General features: G+C 33.9%; 1 protein-coding gene across 1 annotated transcript; it reads right to left on the reverse strand.

The window, feature by feature from the left end:
• Positions 1–6,552: 6,552 nt before the first annotated feature.
• Positions 6,553–10,183, reverse strand: LOC134265425 (uncharacterized). The gene is made up of 4 exons (XM_062747632.1): positions 10,051–10,183; positions 9,521–9,747; positions 6,986–7,146; positions 6,553–6,874 (listed from the first exon to the last, which is right to left on the reverse strand). Exons 1-4 carry the CDS (start codon positions 10,133–10,135, stop codon positions 6,562–6,564), a joined length of 786 nt encoding a protein of 261 aa, XP_062603616.1. The 5' UTR covers positions 10,136–10,183; the 3' UTR covers positions 6,553–6,561.
• Between the last annotated feature and the right edge of the window lie 248 nt (positions 10,184–10,431).

The following is a 10,431-nucleotide window of genomic DNA, read 5'->3' on the forward strand; positions in this document are numbered from 1 at the left end:
CGGGGTTTTCCGTCGCCTTATCAGATGAAGTGGGAATTGGCCAAGGTGTACCAGGTAGTGCTTAATCTGAAAATATGATAATGGATGACGCAACCAGATGTGATGTAGAAATTCTCCAAAAGGTGTTTACATGTAAACATGTATAGTACAAGAACAAATTTCAAATTAATTCATAACAAATGATGTTTTGATAAAACTTTTCCATCTAGCTTATTCAACAAAAAATGTACGTGCCGTGTGTTTGTGGTGTCGGGGGGTGGGTTCCTATTATAAGCAAATTATATTATATTATAAGTTCCTATTATAAGGAAAACATTTATCAAAATCTAATTTACATCATTAATTAAATTCTGTTTTTCAAAACTGGTAATGAATTTAGCATGTAAAATACATATAAGAGGTTCTGAGTCATATAGGTCACATGGTCACAGGGTCTGAGAATTTCATACTCAATTTGACGAATACATGTTCTGTGTAAATTATAGAATTATTTTGACTTTTTCCTTGGAAAGGCCTATGTGTAGGAGTGTGTATTTAGGAGGAAAACACCTTAGTGTGGGTATTACTGTCTCATGACAGCATCTAGTATATATATATATATAATTATATGAATTGTTTGATGACAATGGTTGCCTCAGACCACTCGAGCATTTTTCCAATATTATAGATAAATCTAATTGGCTATGTGAGTACATAATTCTTCTGTCAGCCACTAAGAATATAAGAATACACAACTTTTTAAATGCAAGCAACATAAATAAACAAAATGTAGTTAACTTCAACTTCCCTTTAGGGAACTTCAACATATTAGAAAAATCAAGTAACTTTTCTACAAAAATCTCATTGAAAAAAAAAATTGTAGACCCAGTTTTTAAGCAATATTTTCTAAAGATTTTGGAATATTTGAGGAGTCGAGTTGTAAGAATATTTATGAATGTAAGATTATAGACATAGAGATAGACACATAGAAGAATTTAGCTACAAATTATTGAATAATATAATATGTAACAATGCTTATATGAGTAAGTGGAAAAAAGATACCGGTATATCTTCTATGTGTATACATTGTAAAAAAATAGAAAACGTGAAACATCTGATGTTTAAATGTGATAATGTGTCTAATATATGGAATACTTTAAGCAGTTTTTTATCATTTAAAGTTCAGTGGAAACATATTGTTGTTGGTTTTTTCCATGAAAACAATGATAAAACTAGATCTCTTAATTCACTTATTACATTTGTGGCATATAGAATTTATAAACATAAAATGTTATGAAGGTTGGGTTTTTTACGTAAATGAATACAATTTATACAATCATGTAAAAAAGATCAATATGTTTCTATCCAGTATTACGTTTTTTGATGTTAACACTGAACTTAGGATTTTTGAAAATCTTTCCAAATTAATGTGAAAATTATTTATTCTTGTATAAATACTAGGGGGAAGGGATGTTTTCCCAGTAGTGCTGTAAAAAGGGGGAGTAAAAACTGTGAAACGTATTTGTGGCTATTCGGTTACAGCTACACTGAAATTATATCTTTACCTTAATTCATGATGTATACTGTATAAATATATTTTTTGAAAATAATTGTACTCTAAATTTTTCTGTATAATTTATAACATCCTGCCTGATGTCATAGGACATAATTATCATTGTTTAGAAGGAGCTTAGTGGGCCCCATCCCTGGCAGCTGCCTTAATTTTTTTTTTTTCTAGTGATGATAGTTGATATGTTGTTGTAGATTAGGTCTGGGAAATAAAATTATAATTATGTTATAAAAAATTCTTTAAAAATCTTTTTCCCAAGAATAATAAAGCCATTACTGATCATATTTATATAGAACATCCACAGGTAGAAAGATTCAAGTTTGCTAAAATTATACCCCCGGGGGTAGGGCGGGGCCACAATGGCCAACCAAAGTTTTACATAGAAATGTATAGGAAAATTCTTTTAAAATGTTCTAAAGAATAACAAAGCCATGATTGGTCATATTGATATGGAAGCATTCTCATGTAGTATAGATTCAAGTTCATGCAAATCATACCCCTCCCCTTTTAAAGGGAAAGGTTGGAACTACTTTTGGGTTTAAACTTTTCAATAATAAACCAATTTCTTCTTTCTTCTTAGCCAAAGTGCTCAGGTGAGTGATGTTGCCCATGGGCCTCTTGTTTCTTTAATGTCTTAAGTGAAGACTTCAAGTGATTCCTGAAAATATTCTGGATACCTTATTCAGCACATTATCCAAAAATTTTTCAATTTATTTGAAAATTGTTCAAGTATCCAGTGGTATTGACTTTTAATATTGACTCTGCAAGGATTTGCAGGTGCCTATAGTAATCACTCTGTTCTTCATCCATCCACAAATTTTCTTTTATTTTAGGTCACCTAGGTAAACTCAGGTGACCTATTGCTATCTGTTGTAGTCCGTCGTTGTGCGTCATGTGTTGTTTGTTAACAGTTGAACATTTTCAGCTTCTTCTTTGCAACCATTTAAACAATGTCAATCAATTTTGGCACAAAGCATCTATGGAAAAAGGGGAACAAAATTGTGAATTTCATGGTTCCTACCCTAGTCTGGTCCTATTTTAAAAAAGAAGGCTAGAAATAACTTCTAACGGCAAATAATTATTATTTGGTCCAGCATAGTTTTTTTACCTAATTCGAGTATGCTGAATCCAAAAAAATATGCTGGCCTTCATGAAAATGGCGTGAAAGGGTCAAAATGGCGATTCAAAATGGCGGACATCAAATTTTTCTAATTTTCTCTTAATATCGTTCAAAAAGGAGAAATACTGTGTGAATATCTCCCTGAGTTTAATACAAGTATAAAAATGATAATAGAATGCTAACATCATTTGTTTAACACTGAAAATTGAAAATTTAGTCGTTTCTACTCTTAATTCAAATTTTTTTGATTTTTTTTCTATTGTTCTACATTCTGCTTTGTTCAGGATTTTACATTTCAAATATCCATACACTGCAGATTTGTATTTTTCCACTACATCTCACTATTCTACAACTGAATGATGGTGCAGCTGTAAGTTAAAAGTCAAAATGGCGATTCAAAATGGAGGATATTCATTTCTTTTTTAAATTATTAGCTAGTACTGGTCACCTGAGTAAACTCAGGTGACCTATTTTATCCGTTTTCGTCCGTCGTCGTACGTCATGCGTCGTCCGTCGTGCGTTAACATTTGAACATTTTCAGCTTCTTTTTCTGCAACCACTGAACCAATTTCAACCAAATTTGGCACAAAGCATCTATCAGTAAAGGGGAACAGAAATTGTGAATTCCATGATCCCTGCCCCCCTGGGGCCTGAGGGGTGGGGCCAAAACTACTAAAATTAATGCAATCTTTAAAAATCTTCCTCAGGCAGTCAAACTATTTGCATGATTGTAATCACATTGAGCCCAAAAAATTGTGAAATTCATGGCCCTGGGGTCGGGGGTTCAGTGCTAGGGTGGGACAAAATAAGTATATAGTGAAAATGCATTATTTTTTTGAAAATCTTATTCTCTGCTCCTAGGTATTAAAAAACTAACTAAGTGCATAGTTATGATAAGAAGATTAAACCAAAATTATGAATTTTATGGCCCCAGGGTCAAGGGTTCTGGTTTTGGGGGGGGGGGGGGCTCTATTGATGATATAGTGAAAATACATGAATTCTTTGAAAATCTTCTTCTTTTTGCTCCTAGGTATTAAGTAAACTAACTAAGGCATAGTTATGATGAGCAAGAGTCCCCAACCAAAATTGCGAATTTTATGGCCCCAGGGTCAGGGGTTGTGGTGTTAGGGTGGGCTCTGTTGATTACATAGTGAAAATGCATTAATTCTTCAAAAATCTTCTTCTCTGCTCCTGGGTATTAAATAAACTAAGTACATAGTTATGATGAGCAAGAGTGCCTCTTTCAAAATTGTGAATTTTATGGTCCCAGGGTCAGGGATTCTGGTATTAGGGCAGGGCTTGTTTGATTATATATTAAAAACATGAATTCTTTGAAAATCTTCTTCTCTGCTCCTAGAAATTAAATTAACTAAGTACATAGTTATGATAGCAAGAATGCTTCTTTGAAATTATAAATTTTTATGGCCCCAGGGTCAGGGGTTCTGGTGTTAGGGCGGGGCTTTTATTATATAGTGAAAATACATTAAATCTTTGAAAATTTTCTTCTCTGTCTCTGGGTATGAAGCAGATGAACTACCTATATAGTTATGATGAGCAAGGGCCCTAATCTTCCAGAATTGTGAATTTCAAGTGCCTTTTTAAAATTTGTGCAATGTGTGGACCTAGGGTCAGGGGTTTATGTCACAGTGTTAGGGGCACTACTGATTATTGCTGAATATTACTGATTAGTTGGAATGCATTTTTGTTCCCCTACCCTGCGTATGGGTATTCAGTAACCAAGCTAAGCAACTGCTAAATGTATTGTTATGATGATCAATGGTGCCTCTTTCAAAATTGTGAATGCCATATAGCATCTTACTTAAAACATGAGTCAAATTCAATAACTGGAAAGTTGTTGCATAATGCTCAGGTGACCTATAAGCCCGTGGGCCTCTTGTTTCTTAATGTTGTTTACATAGGATAAAGAATTTGTGATTATCTTACTGAGCATAGTACAACTATATCAAATGAAAATAGAACACTAATTTGATCATTTTTAATCGGAAAATTTAGTCGTTTAAATTTAAATGTGTTAATTAGCTCAAAATGGCAATTCAAATGACGTCTTATACACTCGAATTTCGTAAAATACCCAAACTGCTTAATCCTGATTCGTTTTGCAGAAAATAAATTACAGTTTGTTTCTTTTTTATTAGAAATAATTTTCAAATATGAAATGAAAGTTGGAGAATATTTTCGTTAATGACTTAGCCTAGGATTTTTATAACACGAATTTTTTGTTTAATTACTTCTATTATAGATAAATTTTTGACGACAGTTCCGAGGACATTTTACCTATTATCTGTCTCTCCATGCTTCTTCATATAAAAAGTTAATAATATCATACACTTATTTCTGTTTTAGGACAATATGATAATTAAGCTACCCCAAGAGCAGTTTTCCCCAGCATTAAGGTGAGTGAACATTGTAGTTCGAGAGTTGCTAAATCATATCAGTTGTTGAAAATTCTTAATCTATTTTTTATAGTCCAGTGTAAAAAAAAAAATAATGTTTATGTTCATGTGGAAGGTCTAGTGCAACTAACTTAGTATGATTTTTAAAATGATGGACCATGACCAGAGGGCTAATAATTGTTACCTCATATAAATCTGAATATAGTATAATATCCAAATATAAACATATTTATTAAAAATTATCAGATAAATACATAAACCATAAATTTTCTTGATTGTCCAGCTCTGATTCTGTGTCCCTACATTTGCATTTTGTTGTTCTCAGTCAAAAATTCAACTGCATTCTCAAAATATTTTATGTTGTGAACGGATAATTTTGCATTGAACAGTGTATATAAATTTTTTAAAAAAATGAATTTTACAAAATCTGAAAGAAGAAAATGTTTGGTTTCAATCCCCCTCGATTCTTGATACAACCTTACACTACCGTAACAAAGAAGTGTGGATCATGTTGTCTTATAAAGTTTTTGGACTGTTCAAGAAAATTTTGTTGTCAAGAGAAGTTTTGACTAGATCAAAGTCAAGAATGGCATTGGCCTATTTGTACCAAAGCTTGTAAGTGATAGGAATCACAAGGAATCTGCAGGCGCTTTTAAATTGCATAATTATACAACTCTTCTCACCAAAAGCACACAATGTGATTCCAGATGATAAAGTTTGAGAATTTTCTTGCTAATAGAATGACCTTTCTACCCTAAAAACAGCAAATCTTACCGGTACGAAATAAAGAGCTACATGTCTTGAATTTAAAATTTTTTATCCCCCCCCCCCCGCTTGAAAAGTGGGAGGGTATAGAGTAATCGGTATGTACATCCGTCCGTCTGTTACGCTTTAGGGTACCCATCTCTTATCCGCAACTCCTGGCAATTTTTCAGCCATATTTCGGCGGACTATTAAGTTAATGGGTCAGTTAAGTTTTTGGTTTCTCTGGCGGCCCCCAATGAGCCTACTCTTTTTCGAACTCCAGAGAATTTAACGATCTTTTGCCTGCCAAGGGGGTTGTCATCCTTGACACGGGGCACCATTTAACGTCCCGTCCGACGGACTTAAATATTTTTAAAAATATATAAACTTAAAAATACTTTATAAACTGTTGATAAAATAAATTCATATATGTTAATGTATTTCTCATTAAAATTACTTTCAAAATTTTATTCAAATTTTACTATAATAATCCGTTTCTTGTAGATATTCTAAAATTTTGTAAACATGAACGTTTGTAAAAAGTTTATACATTGTTTTTACACTTCCAAAAAGTTTTGAGAAGTCGAAAATGTGAAAAGTTTACAGACAGACAGACAGACGCCGGACAAAATGTGATCAAAAAAGCTCACTTGAGCCTTCGGCTCAGGTTAGCTAAAAAATTATGCCTTATTAAAAAATTGTCAATGTAAAATTTAATTGCACAATTAATACAGTCATTGCTTCAGTATATAAAATGGAGTTTTATTACTTGTCTCTTTGTACAAAACCTTCATGAATGTCATAAGTGGCCTTATTACAAAATGACACTGAGAGAATACAAAGCGTTTGAGATTCATTAACTTACTCCTCTGATTCCATCTCATCACTTTCCCATTTTTGCTATACAGGAACTGGGGGTATGGTTTCCGTTTCTCCCACCCACAATGTTTAGTTCCGGGTACTTCAGACACAACAAACCAGCCTTTATCACTATTGCAGCCCCCATGTCTCTTGTTAATATAGAAACTTCTACTATAGCTGGTCGCTCTAAAAAGAAAAAAGGATATTTTATCTTTAAACGAGGAAAAGACTTTTTAAGATACACATTTTAAATTTCTGCATTTATTTATAGATGAAATATTAGATTTGAATACCTACTTGTCAATTGAAAAGATGTTGTAGCTTCCCCCTTTGTGCATGTCTGTCCAACTTGTTTTCAAAATCCTCCCGTTGTCAAACCAATTCAAGTAATTTGAGCCTTTTCCATCAAATTCGATAAATGCCACTGTTTTCCCTCGAGTGTTTAGCTCAAACCTTACCTTTCCAATGAAAAATGGATATAAAAAAACTGTAATCAAGCTCGACGACAGAGGTGAATGTATGAGCCGATGGTAGAGAGTGAGCACAGTTAAGCCTACAGTATGGCGGCGGGGCCTAATTTATACGGGAAACGTTCACTATGATGTCACACAAAACTATCAGGTCTTCAAATTATATCAAACTGAAATTTGCAATTTTGATCTGTTGGATAGCTCTAGACAACATCAAGACTTATTCTTACATGCAGTTTTTTTGGTTTGTTGAACTCCAACCAGCGAGTTATAAATAATCCCAATTCACTTGTCAGTTTGACGTCAAATCGTAAAAGTTGACACAGTCTGTACGCAGTAAAAGGCTGACCAAGTTATATTTTGTACAATGAAAAATTTCTTTTGTAATCAAATAAAATATTATTTCCAGACAGGGGCCTGTATAAAAGGTCGTTATTCTGGATGCAATTCCTATTTTACGATCTTATCCGTACATTAATTCTCTGGCCAAGTGATATTGTCGTATATTGGTATGCAGGTTCATTTACAAATTAATAAACCAGTTATAATTAATCGTTTTATTGCAAAGGCATACCTTCAATATATGAAAAATACCAATACTCGGCACTCAGAGCCATTAAGAAGTGAGGGATTTTTTTAGTGCAAATACATACATACTGCAACACGAGTAACCGCTTTGTACGGTCTCATAAGAAGGACAGGTCCCTACGTCCCACAGTCGATTAGATTCGAACCTACAACCTATGGATCAACTCCTTACTCCGCGGCTGTAGAGCAGACGCTCCAACCACTGCGCCACGCGGGTCACTGTTGGAATGTAGAGTAAGCTATTGCGTACATTGAATGGACTAGGAGACCAACTCTTTATGCAAGATGGAAATGGTATATAGTTACTTGCATTTGTGTATAAATTTAACAAAATTTGAAAAAAAAAATTCAATGACATTTTTTGGTAACCTGAGCTGAAAGCTCAAGTGAGCTTTTCTGATCACCTTTTTTCCGTCGTCCGTCTGTAAACTTTTCACATTTTTAACTTCTTTTCAAGAACCACTGGGCTAATACAAAGCACCATTTGAAAGGGGAGTTTAAAATGTTAAAATGAAAGGGAGAAAATAAAGAAAAGACAAAAATAGGGTGTGTTCATTAAACCTCCAAGGAACCACTGGGCCAGAAAAGATGAAACTTATGTGGAAGTACCTGGGATAGTGTAGATTCTAAATTGTTAAAATCATGACACCCGTGGGTAGGTGGGGCCACAATAGATATTACAAGTTGGAAATCTGGTAAAGAGCAGCATATCCTAAGTTACTCAGATGAGCGATGTGGCCCATGGGGTTCTTTTTCCTCTTCCCCTTATAGACAGTAATAGTTGCTACAAAATAATCGAGGTGTTCAATATGATCATTTTTTTCATATACATGGATAAAAGTCTGAAGATTTAATACAGTATCGACACTATAGGTGGAGGCAAGTCCATAGGATGAAATTGCAGATATGCCGAGTCGCAATACATGTAGGTGCTGGCACAAAAATGATCCCTCACTGCTCAGTGGCCTTTAAGTGTCGAGCATAGGACAAAATTTGCAGCTCTCTACCGGCAAGTGGTGGCGTCTCCATTGGAGTGAAATCTTCCTGACAGGGACGTTAAACCTATCACAAACTTTATCTCAGATTTCTTAAGGAAAAAAATTGTTTAGATGATTGTCAAATTAAATTTTTTTTAATTACCGAGAGTTGGTAAAAATATGTCATTCGAATATTATACAAGACAGGTAAGGACCGAATAACGTATTCGTTTTGCAAGCTTTCGGTTTTATTGAAATCTTCCGATACGTTAAAGTATAACAGTTAGGTAATCAGCAAGATTATAGCTTTGAAAGAAAATCAAGCCTATTTCCCCAAGCACAGACAAAAATTGGGTTACTCCAGTATAATATCCATATAATGAAAGATCTATTTTTATCGTACCAAAAATTATCAAAGAAAGTGGCAAAATGCTTACGGAATTTTTATAGTTAAATCTAAAACAGGCTTCAGAGAAAAAACATACTACAGTATCTCCAGAAAGTTACAATTGAATGGTTAATTAAAACTGGACCAAGGAAAAAACCTGTTTGTAGATTTTGTTTACTTTAGTATTGCTGATTATTGCAAATCACAAGGTAAAAAGTATATCATAATATATTTCTTTAAAAGGTACAATTTTATCATTTTGATGAAATAAAGTAACTTCACTTGTAAGATTTCTTTGACTAGAAAATAAACCGTTTCATTCCAAGCTGAGTTATACTTTTTATAATGTAGTGCACTAAAATAAGTTTTGGATACAAATACATATTATTAATTACAAAAATATCATTACCTTTCGAATATTGAGACAACTCCAGAAATCGATAAATGGACTTCTCAAAATTTTTCTAGGGGGATTAGTGTATTTTTCAGGTTGGAAGTTTGAAGGAAGGCATCCCTTATGAATGGGACACGGGCAGACTTGGTTGAATATGTCACATTTATTGTATTTTGTCTTCCAAGTCCTGTAAACGTTTTGTCCGTTTCCACTCGACGCATGAAAGATAAGTTCCCACTCTCCTGAAATATGGCTTTATCGAGTACTTGAATCACACACACACCCTCACCCACACCGAAACATACAGTTTAATATAATTATGTATTATAACACTATTATTATTTGGAGAAAAACATATCAAACACGGAATACAATTTTGTATATTGTACAGATTAGAATTAATTAGCTTCAAATGACTTCACCGTATGCAGATGAACACCATACTATTATAAAGGAGTTTCGGTTGTTTAAAATATGTTAAACTCTAGTCAATATAAGAAACCATGCTTCATTCTACCGTTTAAAAAAATACATTAGTTATTTACCTTTACAAGGCTTGGATGCCTCGGCCATATCAACTAAAACCGCCGCAGTCAAAAGGAGGCAGATGAAACTTGGCATAGTAATCATTGTGTCACCACTGGAAATAACTTTTGTTAATGGATAGATTGATTGATTGTATACTGTTTAACGTCCCTCTCCAGAATATTTCACTGACGTCAACATTGCCGGTGAAGGGCTGCAAATTTAGGCCTATGCTCGGCACTTACGGCCTTTGAGCAGGAAGGGATCTTTATCGTGACACACCTGCTGTGACACGGGGCCTCGGTTTTATACGGTCTCATCCAAAGGACCGCCCCATTTAGTCGCCTTTTACGACAAAAACATTTGATCAAGAATTATTTCTTATATCATTTAAATAGCTC

Source organism: Saccostrea cucullata, unplaced genomic scaffold (genome assembly GCF_032062105.1).
Source record: "Saccostrea cucullata isolate Sc308-1 unplaced genomic scaffold, CSIRO_AGI_Scuc_v1 ctg9327, whole genome shotgun sequence".
Classification (NCBI taxonomy): Eukaryota; Metazoa; Mollusca; class Bivalvia; order Ostreida; family Ostreidae; genus Saccostrea; species Saccostrea cuccullata.

What these genes read in the sequence shown, in the direction of transcription:
- LOC134265425 (XM_062747632.1), bottom strand. Translation starts at nt 10,135, where the DNA reads ATGATTACTATGCCAAGTTTCATCTGCCTCCTTTTGACTGCGGCGGTT. An exon ending in GTTGTCTCAATATTCGAAAG is followed by an intron (nt 7,147 to 9,520) that starts GTAATGATATTT and finishes TTCATTGGAAAG; the next exon opens with GTAAGGTTTGAGCTAAACAC. An exon ending in AACATCTTTTCAATTGACAA is followed by an intron (nt 6,875 to 6,985) that starts GTAGGTATTCAA and finishes TTTTCTTTTTAG; the next exon opens with AGCGACCAGCTATAGTAGAA.